Genomic DNA, 23643 nt, shown 5'->3' on the forward strand with positions numbered 1-23643 from the left:
GATGAAACACAGCCGTGGGAGTGGTACTGTATATATTCTACAGCGCGCATCGCTGTCGTTGGATGATCTGGCATGCCCCGTCCTAAATCACAGCATACGCGTTGAAGAGTACTCTGAAGGTAGCTACACTTTCACAGCCCCACGCTGTGCGGAATCGGACAGATCTGAGAGCGGCTAGCGCTTCGCACCGCGGCTGCAGGAACGCGCTGATTAACGCTCGTTCTGCTGACCCCAGAGCTGCTCAGCGGCTTGAAATGATCACCACCTGCAGGGCTAGACGGACTCAAAGGAGGAGGTCTCCTGAGGTCAAATCATGGACTTATAGGAACTGTAGAAGGGAGGCCAGTTTGGCAAATCTCCCACTTCTCTATACGGATCAGTCTCTTGTTTGATTTGTGCATGCAAACTAACGCTCGTCCATCTGGATATTCTGATGTGCCTGGTGCATCCAGAATATCAGACCTTCAAATCTTCAAATCTATGGGGAGGACAGGATTATGCTTTCTACAGACAGATAGAAAGATCAACTGTAAATCATAGTGTCGTAGCTGGCAGTTGGCTCCTGGATATGATGACCAAGGCATTTCATCACGTTTCAAGATTGATAATACGTGCTGGGGCTTTGCCACTTGAAAACCTTAGCAGAAAGACATCCATGTTTTTCTTTTAATCGAAAATATATAGTAAATCGACGCATCCAATAATGTGGTGTGTTGAATTTGGCATGGGTGATTTACTAGACGAGTAGAAAGGCCAGAAGGTCCAGCTAGAAGGTCCTGGGTTCGATTCCCGCTCGGGGCGCTGTGGGTGCTGGCGGCGTGTTTCCTCCTCTGCATCATTAGTGCCCGAGGGGTTGGCGAAAGGGCCTTTCTGTGTGGAGTTTGCATGTTCTCCCCGTGTCCCCTAGGGTAGGTACCCACACAAAAAACATGCAGTAATCCTGGTCTCCAAACTGCCTCCCCCTGGCCAGCCGGGGCGCCTGATGGAGGGGAAAGGAATAACGTGGTCCACGCGCTAGGTGTAAAGGAGCAACTTGGACACTCAGAAATGAAGGAAGCATGAGTTCAAGTCCGTTTCTCTCCCCATGTCCCCCATATATGTGTAGAGCCCAGGATCACATTCGATTATTGACACAGGGGTGAAAAATGGGTTACAAAATCGTGGGATAAAAATTATATATAAAAAAAAAGGCCAGAAATGTCTGAAAGCTGGATGTTGGGGACTGTGTAGTGTCATTGTTGCTTTTAATAATAAGAGTTTTAAGTGTTGCTGTCCAGCATTATGACAAAGGCTTACTGAGAGGGTGAAAGGATTTCCCTATTTGCAAGCTATGTTTTGAGAGTTGAGAGTTTTTAAGTGTATCTGGAGAGAGCAGCATTGAGATTTATAGCTACCCAGGTTCATATGTCAGCGAAGGGACACTTACAGTTCAGTGGTTACGATCTTTCACTCCCTAAAAATCAACCCAGTCACCGGCCGCTCGGCGGGTCTCCACGCAGCTGGCCATCACTGGGAAAAGGAGAAAAACTAAATACAATCATTAACGTTGTTCTTTCTTTGGCTTTTTTGTGGTGTTGGGGCTCCAACAGCTTCAGCTCAGAGAGAGGCACGTATTCTACAGTAGTGTGAGTGTCTGCATGCGTAATAGAACAGGGGCACCAGGAGACACTGCCAAGGGGGGAAAAAAAGAAATCAATGAGTGCGTGCTACTTAATTCTGCCTCACATTTTCCTCTCGTTCTCCTAAGTCTGTCTGTCTGTCTGTCTTTCCTTAATTTGTACGGCTGACCTGCTTCTCATGCTTGTTGAATATTTCTGGAGAATCTCCTGACCCTAAAACAGCTTCCTCATTTATTCTATTCTATTCTAATCTATCTATTTCTATATCAAATCTACGCCTGTCATGTGAAATGAGCTAGATAAATAAATTAGACTTGTCTAATCTGTCTTATTATTCTAAATCCTTATCATTGGCTCTAGTTAACAACCAACCAGTACACCAACATGAAAAACAAATCAATCCCAGGTTCCCAGAATATTTAATACACATGATTAGCAGATAAATGAGGGATAGATTGATTAAAAATGGCACGAGGACTAGTGTATAAATCTGAATCCGGAAAAGTATTTCCCCCCGCCAGACATTCTTTATTTAACATCTGTGCGGAGCTTGTAGCATTGGAACGGAGGACAATGTGGATTTGGTTTATGGTTTTGGGACGTTACTGGGACTCTCTGTTTGGGAATCCATCTTACAGTATATATATATATTCTATTTTATATATATATATATATATATATACTCTATTTTACTATCCAACCTCTGTCTTTCCTCCTCTATCAGACTCTCTCACAGTGCGTTCTAACAGCGGGAGTACAACGGTGACTCTGGGCGATACAATCTCCTATAGTGGCCGTTCCTGCTGCCATTACCTATGTGTCCTCGTATTGGTGGTATGGAACGTAAACAAAGCAACACATGGATTTGATTGGGCTATGGCCGCACGATGTCGTCCAAAGATAAAATCTTTTCATGTTTTCGGGTTCGACGTTCCTCCGCCCACTTCTGGACTATGGCCTCTTCGCCTGCTGTCACTGGTAGTTGCCGGTTCCCATAATAGGACCTAGACCGGGTAGCGCAACCTCGCCCCCGTCCACATCCCATTATACAGGCTGACTAAAAGCTGAATAACTCGAAATCTACGGAGCTCTCCGTTTGGTTTGGATAAAACGCGCGATGTTCGGAGGTCTATTTATTTAGCATTAAGGTGGACGCCCACACCAGGATATCCGTCCTGTGTGTTCACCCTCTAAATCGCCTCGGGAGCCCTCGGCAGTCTGAGGTTGGCTTTGCGTCCAGCAGGTGGCAGTAAACATGTTTTAAACGGAGCAATTCCACATTGCATTATTGTTATACGGTACTTTTACTTAAAGTAAAAAATAAAAGAGAGTATATTTTTCCACCACTGATCTCTCTCTCTCCTCCTCAGACGCTGCACGCTCTCTGCCAAGAGCAGCAAACCCTCACGGCTTCCCCCTGCAAGCCCCCTCCTCCTCCCCCTCCTCCTCCTCCTCCTCCCGACCGGAGCAGACTGCATCGTGTTGACATCCGTCGCTACAGGATACGATTTCACTGAACTAACACATTTCAGATGGAGGAGAGCTGCTATTAAACGGTTCTGGGCTCGGAGACCCCGCGCTCCTGTTTACAGATGCCACAGGTATTTACATCCCCTAAACACCAACCTGAAGCACCATTACTGCAGCTACCACGAGGAGGACGGAGCGCAAGCGTCTGACTATAACTGTGCATGCCACGTTGTAAGTGGGATATATGATAGGGTGTTGCATGTGTGTGTGTGTGTGTGTGTGTGTGTGTGTGTGTGTGCGCTCGCACGCTTGCTCGGTGTGTGGTTGCAGGGGTGCATACATGTGTGGAGACAAGTATGTGTATTCGTTGCGCGTTCCGCTGATGCCAGCAGGAAATAAAGTCACGAAAGATTTATGATTCACAAATCACAAGCCAATAAGTCAAGGGCTTGGATGGGGGAAAAGGCTGAAATCATAGCCTACATTATGATAGCTTTGCCAGAGCACAGATAACCTCAGGGCCGTGTTGGCTGGGGTGCGACTCAATCAAACCAAAGTCGAGTCGTCAACAATGACCAGCCGACCTCATTTGCAGCGCGCTGCTCATATAGCGGGATCCTGTGAGGACTCTGGTACGAGCTGGTACACGATACCTCTGGTACGAGCTGGTACACGATACCTCTGGTACGAGCTGGTACAATATACCTCTGGTATGAGCTGGTACAATATATCTCTGGTACGAGCTGGTACAATATACCTCTGGTACGAGCTGGTACAGCGTACCTCTGGTACGAGCTGGTACACAATACCTCTGGTACGAGCTGGTACAGTGTACCTCTGGTACGAGCTGGTACACGATACCTCTGGTACGAGCTGGTACACAATACCTCTGGTACGAGCTGGTACAGTGTACCTCTGGTATGAGCTGGTACAGTGTACCTCTGGTATGAGCTGGTACAGTGTACCTCTGGTACGAGCTGGTACAGTGTACCTCTGGTACGAGCTGGTACAGCATACCTCTGGTACGAGCTGGTACAGTATACCTCTGGTACGAGCTGGTACAGTATATACCTCTGGTACGAGCTGGTACACGATACCTCTGGTACGAGCTGGTACACGATACCTCTGGTACGAGCTGGTACAGTGTACCTCTGGTATGAGCTGGTACAGTGTACCTCTGGTACGAGCTGGTACAGTGTACCTCTGGTACGAGCTGGTACAGCATACCTCTGGTACGAGCTGGTACAGTATACCTCTGGTACGAGCTGGTACAGTATATACCTCTGGTACGAGCTGGTACACGATACCTCTGGTACGAGCTGGTACAGTGTACTGTACCTCTGCCATCGCAGATATGCAGGGCAAACCCGTGCCAAGCCACTAGTCCCACACCGAGGCTTGACCCGCTGCAGTGATCCGCGTGGCTCGGTGGCTTTGCAGCGTGTGTTCTCCCGGCATTCGGAATGCGAGCCACAGAAACCGAGCCTCTAAACGGCTGTGTCAGTACAATTTGCACAAGCACACGTCATACTATATGATGGACCAGGAGGACAGATTATATAAGCATATGGAACGACACATGCACGCACGCACACATTCACACGCACGCACACACACACACACACACACACACACACACTCGTGAAAGACTTGTACCAGCGTTGTACCTACTGCACTATAGCGCACAGCTTGAAATCATCAGAAAAATAAAATCTGACACAGTAGCAAATCTGCGTAATGTATTTATGACATTTGAGCATTCTTTCAAAACACAAAAACCCATTCTAAATCTCATCTAGATGTGTGGGTGGATGAGAGTGCAGACACAAAGAGAAACCCGATTTGTTTAGATATAATATAAGCTGCAGTTACGCAGCAGACGCATTCTTTCTCAGTGACTGTGGATATTATGACGGAGTGGCTGAAAGCAGACCAGATCCCCTGATTCAGCTGCCAGGCCTTGGGGTACACATGCACTCTCACACGCACACACTGTACTACACACACACACACACACACACATGCGTGCAAACCAGCATACTGTGGCAATGAATGGATTCAATTCTTACAGATTCATCTTGTTGGACTTATCAAAACCAATAATATTTCCCGCGTGGTTTTGCGAGGGAAGGAAAAAAAAGAAATCAAAGCCCTAACACTGCGACCCCATTGCCATTGTCATATGTATCCACTTACATCCAATTATTTGCTAAACTGCAAGCAATCTTGGACAATACAGACCATAATTGAATAGGTTTCATAATATGTGTTGAAAAAGGCTGATCGCAAACAGCGACGTATGGGCTCTCAAGTCTGGCCAAGAGGACAGAGATAAAAGCCATGTGACAGGAAACAGAGGGGAGTAAGGTAAACCAGAGAACTGCAACGCTGTTCCTCTATACCAGAGACGCTGTGGCTGTGGCCTTCACTAGGCTTCCATTAATCCCACAGTAACTCTCACGTATTTCTAAAATATATCGTGCCTTTCATTTTCCCAACAGAAATGACTTGGTATTCCACTGAGCAATATCAAGTATCAGTATGAACAAACAACGTTGCTTTGATGAATATCATTGCCGTTGTGAGACATGTTGTCCCTGGTTCGACTGCAGGCCCGGCTCACCGGCTGGACCATTTGCTTCCTCTTTTCCTCACTATCCGGCCCAAAAATAAATATTTAAAAAGTAAAAGAACACCAGTGTTGTCTATTTTATTGATGTTCCCTACCGCCGTGATATTGTGGAAAACTGTAATAGCTAACACTCTTGTGACCGATTGCATAATAAAACTGACAAATAAGTAATTTCAGGATCACATGCTCCGTAGATGTAGTGGTGCCGAAGTTAATAAATTCTCCTGATCTATTCACACAAGTGCTGTGTGGTATTTTCAGGGCAATAAGCACTCGGAGACACAGCTCCTTAAATTACAGCTTAGCGGCGATGGTTTTTGATCCCAAAGGGAAGAATGTTCAGTTCAATATACTGGTGTTTCTTTTGGGGATCCCCATCCTGCAGTTATCCAACCGTAGCCTGTCAATGACTCTCCAAGGCCAGCTCGATGGCCACATATTAATTTTTCCAATGACTATAAAACTTCCCCCGCAAGTCTTTATGCGCCACCCTTTTCAAGGACTGCCAGGAAAACAAGATTCCTATAATACGAGAAACAGGGCAATGATAACAACCGTAAAAAGAAAAAAGGAATTAAAAATAAATAATCCACATCCTCTTTTTTTTAGTCATAAATAATAGAAAAGCCACCACCCCTTTTCTTGTGTATCTGTCGATACCAATAAGGGCTTTGAGGAGACATGGGTTCTTGAAACTGCACTTAAACAAAAAGACATCCCCACTCTAACGTCCACTATTAGCAGGAGGCTGTGATCCCACCAGCCCAGAGGGTCAGGGGTGCGTGAGTGTTGTGAAAGCACGGGCTCCAACGACAAGGCCCATCAGAGGTTCTCTGCAGGACCTCCATATCTCACGTCAAACGGACACATACAGTAAGCAGCACGTGCATAATAAAGATGTGCTCACGCACGCACACACACACACACACACACACACACACACACACACACACACACACACACACACACACACACACACACACACACACACACACACACACACACACACACACACACACACACACACACACACACACACACACACACACATACAGAAGCAGCTCTACTTTTAGTGAGTCCCATTAGACACTTGAACCGTGGCTTTAATGAACACCCCCTCCTTTATGCCCCCCCCCCCCCCCCCCCCCCTACCCCTCCCCCACCCGATAGCAGAGCCTCGCGGCACACTCCAATGTTAGCGACTCAGCATGTTTTCAGAGCGGTGCGGACGCGCTCTCAATCATCATTAGGTGGTTTTGCGGAGTCCTGGGGTCTGGGCATCGTGCCAGGATGTGTAAAAGTTTCCATGAGAAAAGCCATGGAGTTGCCTGCGAGCGAGGGGGGGACGGGGGGGGACGGACGGTAGCGGGACGGAGACCCTCAGAAATGCTACAGTAGAATGCCGTCTTGTTGTGGAAAAGGAAGGAACTCTGAACGACAGAGAGAGAGAGAGAGAGAGAGAGAGAGAGAGAGCGGCTCGGGAGGCGGGGAAGGGATGGAGGCCTGATGAAAACGGCCCGTGCCTGGAGTCTGTTTTGAGTTTTGTCACAAGAAAACAACTTGTGTATCATTCCTGAATTCCTGAACGACAAAAACAGTCTGACCGCCCCACTTCAAAATGTGAGGCAATCCAAAACGTCAGAAATCAGCAGACCTTGTTTGGAGGGGACGCTCGTGTTTTTCTTATTTTTTTTGTTGGGTGAATAAGGACCCCTCTGTTTTAGGAGAGCCCAGCTGGTAGAAATCTGTCCGGCTGATTAGCCCTTAGTTCTCTCCCTGTGCATAGAATTCAGCTGGCCTTCATGATATCACCCGTCACACCGGGGCTTAATGAGAGAGGACGCACAGCAGCAGCCCCACAGGAACAAACGCCTAGCCACACGTGCACGCACACGCACGCACGCACGCACGCACACGCACACACACACACACACACACACACACAAAGACCTTCATAAACACCCAGAAAAGTGCCTCAAGTGGAGGGTTTTGTGGAGCGCAATGTGTGCCAAAGTCTTCTGAATATGCTCTGTGAACAAGGCCAAGATCAACAGTGCGTGCACATGTGCACATATGCGCCTCTGGATCCACACGTATGAACACATGCATGTCCACATGTGTGACATGCAGACAAGAGGGAGGTATGATGTCACCATCGCGACTGAACTCCTTAGTTTGTGTGATCGAGTGTGACGTCATTATTATTTTCTTACGAGTTAATTAGTAATGCCTAAACGCCTAACTCTATTGTTTTTTTTTCTTGAGGTTTTTATTTATTCATGTCATTTGCATGCCGTTGTGCTCAAAGCCATATGTACAGTGAATCACCATGGTTTAAAGTGAGTGGAGGAGTGCTAAAGATTGAAAGGTCTTAGCAGGAGAAACTTCTGTTTAATGACAGCTTCCCCGCACATCACAATATGCCAAGTTCAATGTCATGCTGGGTCGGTTTTATCAGTGGTGCATAGTAACCAAGTATACATTTACTTGAGTACAGCACTAAAGTAAATCATTTTTGTATCTCGTATCGTATGTCTTACTTGAGTATTTGTATTTTAGGATACTAATGACTTTCACTCAACTACATTTCCAAGACAAATATTGCACCTTTGAAAGTGAAAATTGAAGATATACAACGCATCACGATGAGCGTGTAGATTATCTATATTTTTTCTTTTTACATTTCAATACAGCAAAAAGAAAGTACCCCAGCAAGTAGCTGCTTGAGTTAAAAGTAGGCTACTTGAGGAATATTTCAACAGGACTCAAGTACTAGAGTTGAGTACTTTGTTCACCACTGATGAACGTACGTCTTGACTTCCCTTCCCCGAACTGCACTGATGCGTGCCCTCGGCTCCATGTTTGTTTCCTGCATTCTCCTGATGTGAGATGGACCGGAGAGCGAGCCAGCAGCTGTCTGCGTTGAGGACGCTCGGTGTACCACAGAGCCTGATTACACCTCACTGCAGACCCCACTGTGGCCAGCTGATCATTCATCAATCTTGAGTGCTAATTTAGCTCCTGGATGATTCCCAGATTGCCTGAGGGCAGACCTTAAAGACGTAGGGCTCATGTCTGTCTCGCACTGTAGTTATCCTCGGTTTACTATATCACAGCAGAGGGAACCGGTGGAGTTTAGCGGATTATGACTTGCGCGTGCGCGTGCGCGCGGGGTTAAGGGCTTATGCCTCCGACTCCCTTCGTACTGACGGAGGTCCTCGCGGTACAGTAGCTCACCGTTGATAGCTTGAGTGATTTCTCGGGGGCTGCGTTAACGCCATAGGCCTGCCGCGTGAGAGCACCGGGCCAGTGAGAGACATTTCCTCTGGCTGCCGAGAGCCCGAGTCCTCGTCGGCTGGAGCGTGGGAGGCGCTCCACTCAGGGGGAAGCTCAAGTGTGCTCCTGCAGATCTCAAATCACCGGCCGTGGGTTCCAGGGGAGGATCACTGCGCTACCCGGCTGGCGTTAAATCACTGCCTGCCGGGGTGAGGTCATCCCCTCCCCTCTCTAATGGAGCGCTCGGCTTGCTAACGCACGGCGCTTAATGCATGTGGATGGGGAGCTGGACGCCCTGCAAGCCGCCTTTCCCATCTTATTTATTTTAGCTTAGGGCTCATTTGAGGGGTTCGCGATGGGGGCCTGTCCTGGGAAGAGCAGATGCCTATGGAGTATGCTGTTACCAACCGCACACTTACCAGGAGTCCGGCAGGCCGCCACAGATGCTCACACGGCCAATAAATGGAGGCAGCATGGCAGTGCATTGAGGTTTCACAGAGGGCTGCCGCCTGCAGTGTCCTCGGTCAATCGATACACATTCCTAGGCGTCCCTAATGCAACTGTAATCACCAGCTGAATACATCTGGCCACCGCGCCGGAGAGCATTGGACGTCGCTAAAGTGACGTTGAATGGTATGGTGGGGAAGTCAAAACGAGGTTACTTGGTTTCACCTTAAGCAACCACGATGCAGATTTGGAATATTTGATACTGTACCTTATTACGATGTAAAAGGACCCTTTAACAGCCCTATTACAAAACACAAAATAAAGCTTGAATATCAGCCTCATCCGATTAAAACTGAACCCGAGGCTCTTTTGCCTGCCGTAACTATTGAAAACGTTGAGAAAGAATCACATGCGTGCATGACAATGCTGCTGCTGCTAATCACATTTCCAGAAGATATAACACCACCCTCCTCTGGTTTCACTGTAGAAACCCCCCGACCCAAAGATGAAAAAGAAAAAAACAATAACGTTGAGTGGAGTGCTGCCTATAACAGACGAAGGAATTATGCTAGTACGTGTGAACTGTGAAGGGACAAAACCCTGCAAAGAAAAGCGCCATATTGAGAGTGTTGTTGCATGCGGATCATTTTATAGAGCTGATAGCAGACAAGACGCCATAGCTCCCTCTCGCTCTATTGTCCGTTTATGAGGTGAGGACTAATGGGAATCACTGGGACTGACAGATACGAGCTGACAACTGCAATTCGACTCAATTACAGATCCACAGCCTGCAACTCCCCTGGTCCCCTCATGCCTATCACCCCATGTAGTCCCAGAGCGGTTGAGCCAAGCTAAATGTGAGCACACATACATCCATGCACGCACACACGCACACACACGCACACACACTTACACTTGCACACGATACAATACAATATTCCTGTTTGTTGAGCAAACAAAAGGTGCACAGGAAAACGTGACGTTCCCAAGTTGAACGGGGACTCGCTATGCAGTCTCTCTCTCTCTCCCTGTTTGGATGCAGGTGTGGGGGGGGGGGGGGGACTTTATCACATCTGGATGAACGCCAACAATGCGTTCCGCACATACAGATCATAACAACGCTTATAGTGGAGCCTCCCGGCGTATACGCCTGCGCCGAGTCGGGGGCCAATTACAGTGCGAGGGGGGGGGGGGGGGGGGTACGCAGTTCATAAAGAGTGGGTGCATCGCCACCCACCAACCCAGTCTCCCCTGATGACGACAGCCTGCGTGGTGGAGGTTCTCCATGGGGAGAACACAGGAAAACACAGCCTCTGCCTTCTGCCTCCCAACATCCCTCCCAGAGCGACGGGGAGGAGGGGGAAAAAAAGAGTGGCTGGGCTCAGGAAACCCCTAGCCATTGTTTTGCTTCCTTCATTAGTCCTTGTGTCAACAGTTTGGTTCGGTACGCGTGTGCCACTGTTTTTGTTCTGCTGCACCCCGGCTGACCTCCGCGCTGTGATGTTTTGACAGATTGTTTCAAAATCCCCATAAAGGCAATTTACCGCTTTTAAAATTAAGCCGCCGCTCGGACAACGTAAGCCGGGGGGCCGAGCAAAAGCAAAATAAATCCTGCCCGCATCTAAAATTAAACAAATCTGACGTAAATCTGCAGGCAGAATTTCATCAGGAAGCTGGCGAGAGGTGCAGCAGGGTGCGGTTATGTATGGGGGTTTGCAGATAAGCCAAAGGTGTTAAATGAATGCAGTGTCCTGCGTAAATGGAATGTTTTGGCACAGACAGACAGCTCATAAAGAGCCATTTTCATAAAGACAAACAACACGATTCTGATCAAGTCATTAGCTAGTGGAACATTCCACAACCATGGTCAGTGTGAACAGGTCAGATACTCCATATCTCTAGTGACTCACCATCATCAAGGTACATCTGGTCCAGTTCCTGACGCTCCCGTTTGATGGTTATGCCCGGAGCAGGGGGGCTGTCGTCCTCTGGGAGCAGGCTGGGGGGACTCCCTCTGGTCTGGGATGAGTTGGTCGCTGCCTGAGCCTGACTAGGGCTGTAGGCCTGGGCAAAGGGACTCTCCGCTGCCCCACCTGGAGTGGACGGGTTGGACACAGGGGAGGAGGACGGACTGCTGTTGGCATAGATGGGGTGGTAGCCATGCTGGGGTCCCGGGCTGTTGAGGTGGTGCGGGCTCCCCTGGGAGTGGATCATCCCCAGCGAGGAGCTGTGGTCCGGGGAGGACGGGTGGGCCAGGTTCGGGCGCCCAGGGTTCTCCTGGACGGTGGCGGCCATGGAGCCGGGTTGCGCCGCATGCGTGGGGCTGCCGGACAGGCACTTGCTGTAGGCCACGGGGGACAGGTCGTGCAGCGTGGGGCTGGAGCTGGGGGAGGAGGCGGGCATGGCGCCGTGGCGAGGCGGGCAGGAAGGGTAGGCCCCGACTAGGCAGGTGTCGGCGTCCCCCACGGGCATGATGGGAGTGAGCCTGGGCTGACTGAAGTAGGGCGTGGAATGCACAGGCGGCACAGGGGTCCCCAGAGAGTCATACTCATCATTGGGTTCTGTCTTTATTATCGGCACTGGGGAAACGAGATGAAGAGAGGAAAAAGAGAGAGAAAACGGGGAGATCAGAAACGTGCAGGAGATCCACGTGGCTCAATAAGTACGTGCGAGAGCATGAGTAAAAAGAGACGATTGTGGCTAGGATACCCTCTTTAATCCAAACAAACAGCTACCAGTGAATATGGGCTCAGTGTCAATTTGGCTGAGGCCTCCCAATACAGTAACCCCCATACACCCCAACCCCCCCACCCCCCCTTACCACACCATGAAAAAAATTGAAATGCAAAAGAATAGGGGAAAAGAAAAACGCATGAGTCATCAGTGCAGAAAGCCACAGCTGGCTCTAATAATGAAAAAAACTATTTTCTTTGGACTTTCCTCCAGCTCTGATATCCTATAAAAGACTGCTTTAAAGCAGTGGGCTGCTGCTCCGGGAGCAAAGGACCCCGTAGGTCTCCTCCACGCTCTAAAAGTAATTGTTGCTCTCAGAACCGAGAGAAAGAGAGAGAGAGAGAGGGAGAGAGAGGGAGAGAGAGAGAGGGAGAGAGAGGGAGAGAGAGAGGAGGGTGACGGCGGGTGGAAGAGCGAGAAAAAGAGATGATTTGATTTTGATTAGGCAGGCCGAGCTCCTTAAGAGGCTGCAGTGCTACGCCTGCGGTTACAGAAGCTCCGGGCTTCGGCTAATGCAGGAGAGTGCAGTGACCCCACTTGATCACTGTGCCTCCTGTCTTCCAGGTCCACTCCCCGGTTTGTCTGCGCCACTTCCTGATCAGTCCGGAACTGACCAGCGCTGGTTTGAAGTGTTTTGGTACTAGTCAAGTCTCAAGTTATTCCATGTCTAGTTCTGATTTGAGTACATCTTAATACCTCAACCTGAGTTTGACACTCAAACAAAGACAGAGCAAAGCAATTGGGCTAAACTATAGGCCTGTGATAGTGATACATTTAAAGTTGCTTTCAACACTTCAGTCAGTCAAGTCACAACTATGTCATGCATGTCTCACAACACACAGGTGTCCAAGTCAGGACTCAAGTCATGATTGTTGTCTCAAGTCTGCTGACATTGAGCATATAGTCGTGCTTGTAATCAAGACCACGTGCGTGCGTGAGTGCGTGTACAGTATGTATGTATGTCCCCACAAAAGTAGACCATCCTTAGGTCCCCACAAATCACAGTGAACTACACAGATCAGCTGCTGCTGCTACGCCAATAACGGCTCACTCCCGGCTACTTTAGATCATGTACATAGATCACAACTCAACCTATACTATTTGCCAGTTGTGTTACTGTATGAGTCTGGAGAGATGGAGAGGGGGACAAGCCCGGCCTCTCTATAAGAAAACCAGTTTAAAACCAGCACACTGGTTGAGTTATTGTATGAGTACACATGCTCTGTCTGTGCCAGGACGCTGCTAATAGGGCAGTATTAAGATACCCAGATGGATAGCAAAGGCTTCTGAGTCACAATACGCATACTGTTTCTATTTCTGCACATTGTTAAAACGTGTTAATGGGTGTGGTGAGTGTTTCATGCCAATCATAAGTGTTTTTGGCAAAATTCACTTCAGCTGACATTTACTCACAGGCCTGCAGATGTCAATGTGAATGAGACGCTTGTTTAATTCTTTGTGTTTGTGCTAAGAACACAATAGGACTTTTGAAAGATAAAAGTTTTGCTTTCCAAGTCCAAAAGTTTATGACGTGTATAAACTTTTAGTGTGGACGATGAAAAAGAAAAAGCCATCATTTCTCAGCGGTTTGTTATTTTTGCGGGTAGGAGACAATGACTATCACAACCTCCTGTCCTCCGGGGGCTCCAAGCTGAGGTGCTGTGATTACCCAGCAGGGAGCACGTTTACGTCAGCCCTGTCTGCATCCAGAGACCAGGGACCGGGTCTAGTGTCACAGGGAGCATTGATGCAGAGCCAGTCCCAGGATTCGCGGGGCCTATATACGCCCGCCAGCTTGGGAAATAACAAGCCAGGCACACACGTCCTCTCCTCGGCCACTTCCCTAGTCGTTTCTCTTTTTTCTCTTGGTGGTGAAAAGACAGCACAGTGCCACGGTGCTGCAGCGTGGTTGAGTTAAGTGAGAGTTGCATTGGTGAACCACTTCTCTGAATTTCAGAGGTCTTGGACATTGTACAGTACAGTCAGTACTAGAAGTGTGCGTGCCTGCTCACCAAACAAAAGTTAAAAAAAAAAAAAAGGTACAAAAATAAATAAAACTGTGACCTATACAATTAGGTAATGGCAGTCCGGCTTCCCATCATGCACCTGTAACCCCAACATGCATTGCACTGCAACGTGTCACGTGATCGGGCGTAGCCAATCGGAAGATGGAATTAGCAGTGCAATGCTATAGGGGGTAATATTCGCGAAAATAAAGTAAATAAAAATATGCAAGCACATTGAAGGTGGTGAAAGAAGCCTATAGATGCCAGAGCACAGACGAAGGTCGTGTGAGGGGCGCGTATGGCACGCGGAGTGCTGTCGTGTTTGAAGATAGAGCCGGAAGCAGTGTTAGCGTAACGCAATGCCACGGAAGAGGGGGACATGGAATTAATCTGAATGTATTCATGACTGTAGAATTCAAATGTCTTCCTCGATGTAGATTTTGTCTTAGAGCTATTGTAATATCCTCTTGAAAACAGGAACCATATTATCCTCTTCATTCTAAATTAATGATATTCATTTGAGAACAGGAACCGTATTATGGTTCCTGTTTTCAATAAGTGCCCAAGTACCTAAAGGAGCTATTTCCTCTTATCCACAAGAGCATCAGGTTTTGCCTTGTTTGTTTTCCCACATGGGAGACCCTGTTCAAATCCAAGTGGTTACATAAAGAAGCATCCTAATAGCAGCTGTAATAGTATAAGTGCAGCTTTATGCATTCATTAGCTGAGTTTTAGTATGATCAGTCGGTTGAGCACTTGTAAGATTCTGGTCATGCGGTGTGGTAAATGGTGCATTTATATAGCGCCTTTATCCAAGGCGCTTTACATAGATTGTGCATTACATTCACCCATTCACACACGCATTCATAAACTGATTGCAGTGGAAGCCATGCAAGGTACCAACCACTGCAACCAGCACATCGGGAGCAATTTGGGGTTCAGTGTCTTGGCCAAGGACACTTCGACATGTAGACAGTAGGAGCCGGGATTCGAACCGCCGACCCATGGATCATTGGACGACCTGCTCTACCTCCTGAGCCACAGTCGCCCCAACCTCACAGGGAAGCACATATAGTGAAGGGGATAGACCCCATGCTTGCTTGGTTGATACCGACAAGCCACATGATCTACTGAGTTACTTAGTTGAGCCATGTGAAGCACAAGTGCAAATCTCCTATTGTCATTGTTTGTCTGTGCGTCTGCCAATATGTCAGCCAGAGGGTGCTAAAAAAGCCAAGACAATCTTGGGCTAGAAACACATGCGCCCAGCTCAACTATACACGCCTCTGCGTTGGCTTGTATTCTACCATAGAAACTGCAGGTTCAGCTTTATGCATTTATGGAATCCAGGAATGGTAAATTGGAAGTCTTGGCCTTTGCCTCTATGACTGTACACAGTAGTAAAACCCCCAGTGTTCATTGAGGACAAATGGAACCTCACGTGTCCATTTTGGTTACATTTAGTTCACTCGCTGAGTTAAATTAATGGAGGCTTTTACGGTGTAATCAGCGTGGAAAATTGAATCACTTGCGTATGATTTGCCATTTCTTTCCCCTCACTCATTCTCCCGATCTCAACGCCACTGTTCTGCTAGATAGATGAAGAGAGGTCCTCCCCCTGCAGCACAATCCATCTGCGTGTCTCCCCTAGACGTTGTGTGAGTGAGAAGGGAAAGCAGATTCACCCTGTGAGTCCCGTCTCCAGCTGGCTTCTATTTCCTCCCAACCTGTGGGTTATGGCCCACAGACAGTTGAAGCTCCACACATGTTTTTTCTCTCTGTCTCTGGCAGTTTCCCCTCTGTCTGCTTGTATTAAACTGATCAGGTCTGATCTGGGTATTTATTGAGCACTGGTTTCCTCCGAGGGGAATGGCAGTCGTGTGACAGAGCTGTGTGTGTGTGTGTGTGTGTGTGTGTGTGTGTGGGGGTGTGTGTGTGTGTGTGTGTGTGTGTGGCAGGGTGGGTTGGCGCGGGTTGGTTGCACGGGCATGAGGCTCAATGGCTGTGTCTCTGTGTATGTGTGGTTGGCCCTTCGCTGTGTATATATCTGCGTTGGTGTGTTTGGACGGGAAAGGAGAGCACAGCAGAGTCTACATAGCGTTGTGGTTTTCAGTGTGATCTTCAGCCACACGCAAAGGAGGATTGCAGGCAAATGATGATCGGTTGTGATTTAGATTTATGACCAACTGTTCTCTGGATCAATTAGGACCAATGAACCACTTTCAACCTGGCGTGCCTACTTCGAGGTGCCATTTTTCAAAAACCCATATTCTAAAAATAATCAAATAAACAGCAGAAATATCTGATTTACAAGCTTATGCTTGTATAGATCTACTATTCTTGCTACTTTGTAACGTGTAATATAGGCTTAAGTGGTTACGGTATTGATGCACTGGAGAAGGAGGGGCATCAATGCCGTGCCGCTCCGGCAGTGTGGAGCTATGCTGACATTTAAAAGGGGGCAGGTGGTAGTTCATTAACTCACAGGTGCCTAGTGCACCGTGTCCAACTGTGCAGGCAATCTGTCTGACGGCTGGTCGCCCCGCACACGCCGGGGCCTCAGAGTGGGTGCGTCTGACACCGTCCAAAAACACAGACACGACTGAAACAAGCATAGTCCAGTGCAGCTTTGGGAGACATGACTGTGCAAATGTTTGGAGAGGGGAAGAAAAAAGAAAACAAGCAAGCAATGTGTGGTTCATTAACTTTTCCTGCATGTGTCACAGTCGGGCCTAAGGAACATGTTTCTCTTTCTCTTTTTTTTTCCACCCCTGCCACTTCTCAAGACCACAAAAACCAATGGTGAGGGGAATCAGCACCCGTTTGCGTTAAGAATAGAACTCGATATTGCAGAGGAATCTCCGGACGGCCTGTGAAAACAAAGGGATTCCGAGAAGTTCCTCACCCGAGCGTCGGTCAGTGCCAGCACGTTTTGGCCTTTTTCTTGCTTAATGTGGTTTGTGAAGAAAAAAAGCACAGTTTTCTCTATTTGAAGAGAAGAAAAGGGGGATCGACACGTCACGTAATAATGATTGGAAGGGAGCGTGGAAAACCCAGGCTCACACATAGCCAGACAAAGACACTTGTAGCACTGCTAGTGCTGTACATCTCAATATCTGAACCAGCTACTTAGGAACTACATCACACCAAACCGCAAACTGCTGCTGTCGGCATAATGTCAGAGACATAACGAAACACTTTCAGAGCGATTTCAATCTGACACACGGGATCATGAATACAGGATGGTTGCTGATGGAAAGGTCATCATTTCATAAAGGATTCGTTGTGTGGAGAAAGACAAGGCTTAAACTTGTGCTAATGACCAATTAACTTCTAAGCTAGTGCATGTTTAAATCCTGTTTCTGATGGAATTCACAATGCATTGTTCTGCCAGAACAAAGGAGACTGTACAATATCATACACGGGTTACATGTGTCAGTCAAGCTTATCTCCATCCGTCGACTTGGTTAGTCTGAAATCAGAATCCGTGTTTCCAGTGCAGACATCTGATAATGATAATAGACTACAACTCCAGTCTGGGGCGTGGCCAAGAGGGAGATAAAAATCAGACACCGTGTTTATACGGCTAAAACAATGCCGACTTCTCGGAGAATTGCTGATCCTACAGTACATGAAATGGGGGAGAAGAACTAAAACGGCCCTCTTGGTGTTCAGTTAGATGCCTGCGTTATACTTAAATGCACTTAAATGCAATATATGTTCTTATACGCATTTTTGCCAATAAAACCATGAATCTATAAAAAATTAAATAAAAACTGAGAATAAAATCAGGCTTGAGAGTTTCAGAATCAGCAGCTCTGGACTGTCAACGGCAGCACGCCCACACACACACACACACACACACACACACACACACACACACACACACACACACACACACACACACACACACACACACACACACACACACACACACACACACACACACACACACACACACACACACACACACACACACACACTTTCGTACTTCTTCAGAGGACGTGCACTATTGACAGAGAATAGCAAGAAGGTCACATGACATGAATGGAAAAAGAGGACGTGCACTATTGACAGAGAATAGCAAGAAGGTCACATGACATGAATGGAAAAAACAAGGTTGTTTTCACTAGCATCTGTGGCGAGTTGTTGGCCTCGACCTTCCGCCGCGCAGGCAAGTTTGTCTATTTTAAGTGCGGGGTTTTGCCTTTTATAGATGAGCAGACAGCAGAGCGTGAAAAAAGATGTTCTCTCTAAACAGCTTCGGTGACCACAACTAAGATACAGAGTGCCGGAAGCCCCCCTCCCCCTTTTCACAGGGCGAGGGAGGAAGTGATGAAAGTAGTGTGTGGGTGCGTGTGTGTGTGTGTGTGCGTGTGCGTGTGCGTGTGCGTGTGTGTGTGTGTGTGTGTGCGTGCGTGTGTGCACAAGCGGTTGACTGTGCGTGTCTTTGTACGTGCACCCTTCCAACTCCCTTCTCTTCCCCCAATACCTGGCCACAAAGTTGACTGTTTCTCTGTGCATGTTTAAACACTTACTACACAGTGAAAACCCTCAAAAGCAAACAGCCACACTAGGCTTTCCTTGTTCCCCGCCGTTCTATTCAAAAGCATGCAGTCTATTACAGTCATCATCATTCCCTTTCACTGTCTATTTACCCTGATGACATCCTTTAATGTATATGGGTGAGGAATAACAGAGTACCTCCTTCACCCGCGTTGTATGTTTAGATCAGATGACTATGACTGTTTAAACAAGGCCCAGCCTATATTGTAATACTGTAAATAACTACGTACACACGCACGCACGCACACACACACACACACACACACACATGCACGCACGCACACACACACACACACACACACACACACACACACACACACACACACACACACACACACACACACACACAGAGTTTACAAACGCACACATGCTTAGCATAGAAAAACCACACGTTTATAAGGGTGGTAAATCTCCAAATAGCACTCAATACTGTATGATTCATGGTCCCTTTGACTGTGACACTAGTACGATAATTATGCTGCTTCATAAAGACATCGACCCCACTTGTGTGGTCCCATATGTGGTTTGCTTGGCGGCGAGGGAACAACAAGTCATCTTTTAATTGGAATCATGTTTATCTCCGCGAAAATGACTCGAGGACAAGCAGTTATGGCTGATAAGCGCCTCCCATGCTCTCTCTCTCTTCTCTTCTCCCCATCTGTATGTCATGTTGGTATATGGAGCTGCTATATATGGCCTGTTGGTCGGTCCTGTGCTGGCCCGGTTACTCTGAATCCATCATAGCAATCGGCCATCGCCAAATAGGGCCTCCGTGTTTACTTTCCCTCAGAGGTTCGTCCAACAGCCTGAATCACTGCTTATCTCCTCTGGACATAAATACATCTGTTCATAATCTGAGTGTCACATCTTATTAGCAGCTCGAGACTTAAAACACAGAGCATGCTTTTGCTACATTAGGCCCATTAGACACAGATCGCAATGAAAACACGATACAATTGTTTGTTTTCCTTCTAATGGATTTCTGTGGTATTTCTACCGACATTTCACCTGCGCCTATCGGCGGAGCTCAGCTGTGTTAATCTGGCCCTCTAAAAGAAGCAACTCTCCCAATCTTTGACTGCACATTCCCCGAATTCCCGCGCGAGGAGCCTGTAAACATGAACACGGGGCACACGTGATGAGCATGCAGAGGTATTCCTGGATTTATCAGGTTGCTACACGAAGGAGACGCGCCAAGGCGTTGGCCCTGGCAGATGTGCGCGTGCGTACGCGCGTGTCTGTCTGTTCACACGTATGCAGCGTTAGTGAGCGTGGGGGTGGGGGGGGGGGGGGCGGGGTTGCCGTGTGAGGTGCGGTGTGAGATCCAGGGCGACAGGGATTGACTTCTCAATATCAACAGTGCCCAGAGGCTCTGTCAGTCAGCAGGTACACCTCATCGCTGGGGAACGCAACGCCGCTGCAAAATAAACACCTCTCACATATTCTGCTCTCGCTCACGGGCCAAGGTGAAGTGTGGGTGTTAAGTGAGGTGGGGCATTGGACTGAGGGTGCTGCAAAACCCCTGAGGGACGTGGTGAACTTGTGGCGGCAGGGATCTCAGATTTTTGGCGTGCAAAAAGCCAAACAGTGATATTTTTTGATAACACGTGACATGGTGGCGGTCACCCGACAGGATTATTACGGTATTATGAACAGAATCACTTAATGAACACATGGTGAGCAGTCCTCACACGTTTTTGGCCCGTGCACCCAGCTACCTCCTGACCTATCTCATTGTATTTGGACGAAAATTGTATTTTTCTAATACGATTATGGCAAATAATCACAGGATGTCACTGCACTGAGAGACATGCAGCTGCTGTATACTCCCACAGCTGCTCTACACATCTCCTTGCAACGCTGTTTTTGCCGTTTGTGTTAAGTGACACCATAAAACCGCCTTTACCCTTTTCATGTCACGCACGCCCTAGAGTGCGTTATCGCACCACAAGGGGTGCACGCACAACAGTTTGGGAACCCCTGGGTTAGGTGATAGGAGGCATGGAGCGTGATTACCATTAGGAGACAGATAGGTGAACATGGAGCGTGATTACCATTAGGAGACAGGTAGGTGAACATGGAGCGTGATTACCATTAGGAGACAGGTAGGTGAACATGGAGCGTGATTACCATTAGGAGACAGGTAGGTGAACATGGAGCGTGATTACCATTAGGAGACAGGTAGGTGAACATGGAGCGTGATTACCATTAGGAGACAGGTAGGTGAACATGGAGCGTGATTACCATTAGGAGACAGGTAGGTGAACATGGAGCGTGATTACCATTAGGAGACAGGTAGGTGAACATGGAGCGTGATTACCATTAGGAGACAGGTAGGTGAACATGGAGCGTGATTACCATTAGGAGACAGGTAGGTGAAGCGCTGGTATTGGCTCCTCTTCCTCTTGCCGTTGCAGACGTAGAAGTTGACCTGCACGGGGCTGGATATCCTCTGGTTGCGGTACGGAGGGATCTCCACAACGAGCGCATTCTGTGGAGAAAATGCAAACCCACAAAGACAGGCTTTAGCACGAAACCCACAGGGGATGAGTGATGATTTTTCACAAGCCACTGATAACATCGCGTCGTTAAATCTTTGATCCGCTGTGTGGTGACTGCCGATCACATTCCGAGTTTTGAAAAGCGCATGCGAGCGCGTAAATCACAGCAGGCTCCGTCCCTGCCATGGCGCGAGCTCGTTAATCAGCAGCCATGTTTATTTTGCAGTTGGCTCGCTGTCTCCCCGAGGTTGGCCTTTTAGTGAGCCAGCTGATGGAGTGGTCTGAATGAGTTTGTCTGGACAGTGTATCTAGGCACAGCGGACCCCCCCCCCCCCCCCCACTGAGGCTGGTACAGTACAGTGCCCCTGTTTGTTTGTGTGTGCAAGCGAGCGAGCGAGGGACACCCCTGGGGTCGCAGCCTCGCCCCTGTGCAGCGGGAGAGCAGAGAGGAGGCTGGATTATTTGTTTTCAGAGCCACGCGGCTCCCGGCGGAGAGTCTTGCTTGCCTATACCCCATCCCCCCCACCTGGACGGACGTGAACTTTTGACTGCTGTTCAGAGCTGATGAGAGGAGGCCAACAGGACGTGAGGCGGGGAATGTGAGGACTGTCTGTCTGTCTGTCTGAAAGGCTGATGCCTTGATGACTATAGCTTCTCTCTCTCTCTCTCTCTCTCTCTCTGGGGTCCAAACAGGCCAGAGCGGGGCACAGTGACAGGATGCCGTTTTCTGTCAGTCAGCACCAACACTGTGCCTGGAGAACGCTCAGGGTGGACTGGTGGTGCATGGAGGTTGTCAAAGTATGAGTTGTGTGTGTCAGCGGGACGGGGTAAGCGGTGGGGTGTGTGGGGGGGGGGGGGGGTGTTAGCATGTCTACGTCCTTACACCCAGTCTGCCCCAAACGATGACGACAAACCAAACAAAAAAAATAAAATAACACACACACACACACACAGGTGTCTGTTCGTGCATTTGCACCCCACTCCAACCCCACCCGTTAAAGCTGGCACACTCCGAACAGCAATAACAACACCAGCAGGCGGGCAGGCAGGAAGAGGTGACCTGGTGACAGTAGCACGGGACAGCGGCCAGCGCTGCCTCTCTCTCTCTCCCCCTCTCTCTCTCTCTCTCTCTGTCTCTCTCTCTCTCTCTCTCTCTCTCTCTCCCCCTCTCTCTCTCTCTGTCTCTCTCTCTCTCTCTCTCTCTCTCTCTCGACTTGTTTGTTTGAGCTATGTTGGTCCTCACCTCCACCCAACCCCCCGCCCCCACAGCTAACCCCCGCCTGAGCCCAACGCCCCCGCAATATTTCTCTCCAACATCTGGGACTCTAGACCTTGCCACCAGTCAGCCCTGTATAGGCCAATTACTGTAAGCATCAGAGAGAGTCTGTATTTAACTCTCCTATTGTAAGGAGGTCTTCATCTGAATCGAATAATGGCCGAGTCCGAAAAACGAAACAAATTCAAAGTTGCATAGAATCGGTGCACGTGTGAATCGCCGCCGTTGGTTTAGAGAAAAAAGGGTGACGACTGACAGACTGATGAGAGGTGTTGGCGTTTCAGAGCGCATTGTCATCGCCCACAACAAGCAAACAAAGCGTTTGCTGTCCTTTACAAACAGGCTGCAGTATCTGTGCGTCGAAAGCGGAGCCCTAACGAACCTCCACCAAACGCCTCAGACTTTAATTAACTCCAGAGCAGCAGTTAGCCGTCTGTGACACACATACAACACTCGCCATTCCTCTCTCTTGACGATTCCCCTTTGCATTTTCTTTTTTTTTCTTCTTTTTACAACACAATCTAATGTGTGACTGCCTGGGCGTCAGTAGAGGCACGCTGCACCGGTTTATTTTCTCATTTCCGCTCTCGTGAAAACAGCAGGTATAAAAGGCAGGGGTCTTAATCCACTCTTGGCGGATCCGAGGCCAGGACACGGGGGGGCTCATGCACGGTGTTTGTGTCCAACTCCCTCCCTGCACACCACACGTCACTGCAGTGAACTAAACGTCTAGCTATGCTCGGACGGCTGGAGTGTGAGTGGGTTGCATATAATAGTAAAGTCTGGAGTGTTGATTTAACTCTTAAAGCCCACGCACACAGAGTCCGATGTGATGTTTATTGGATCATTTGGTTTTAACGCATCACACCCAGCAGGGGTTTAGCTTTTTCAGCTTTTTTTACAGCAATTGGTCTGACGGCAATCCCGCAGTAGGTAGCCTATGCATAGAGAAGCGTGTATTTGTTTTAAATTGTAGTTGTCCTTTTTTGATGTGAAAAGGCTGCACGTTGTGTGTAACGTGCTTTAGAGTAAAACCTGACCCTTATACAGTAGGTCCTTTTAACCCATTCTGACCTGAGATCAGATTCATACAACGTTTCCACTGGACACACACTGG

The 23643-nt window shown here is 48.3% G+C and overlaps 1 protein-coding gene across 4 annotated transcripts in view; it reads right to left on the reverse strand.

Moving 5' to 3' along the window:
• Window positions 1-23643, reverse strand: part of LOC308319006 (nuclear factor of activated T-cells, cytoplasmic 1-like) — a 79164-nt gene that overhangs the window by 13079 nt on the left and 42442 nt on the right. For 2 of the 4 annotated variants that reach the window (XM_080768789.1, XM_080768788.1), the window contains exons 8-9: window positions 21108-21240; window positions 11355-12023 (exon numbers count right to left, since the gene is read on the reverse strand). In XM_080768789.1, the coding sequence (XP_080624915.1) occupies window positions 11355-12023; window positions 21108-21240 (802 nt within the window). The remainder of the gene's footprint in view (window positions 1-11354; window positions 12024-21107; window positions 21241-23643) is intronic. The other 2 variants (XM_080768790.1, XM_080768791.1) reach the window with 2 other exon arrangements.

The sequence above is a fragment of the Protomyctophum bolini genome (assembly GCF_963924005.1).
Source record: "Protomyctophum bolini genome assembly, chromosome: 7".
In the NCBI taxonomy this organism is placed as follows: Eukaryota; Metazoa; Chordata; class Actinopteri; order Myctophiformes; family Myctophidae; genus Protomyctophum; species Protomyctophum bolini.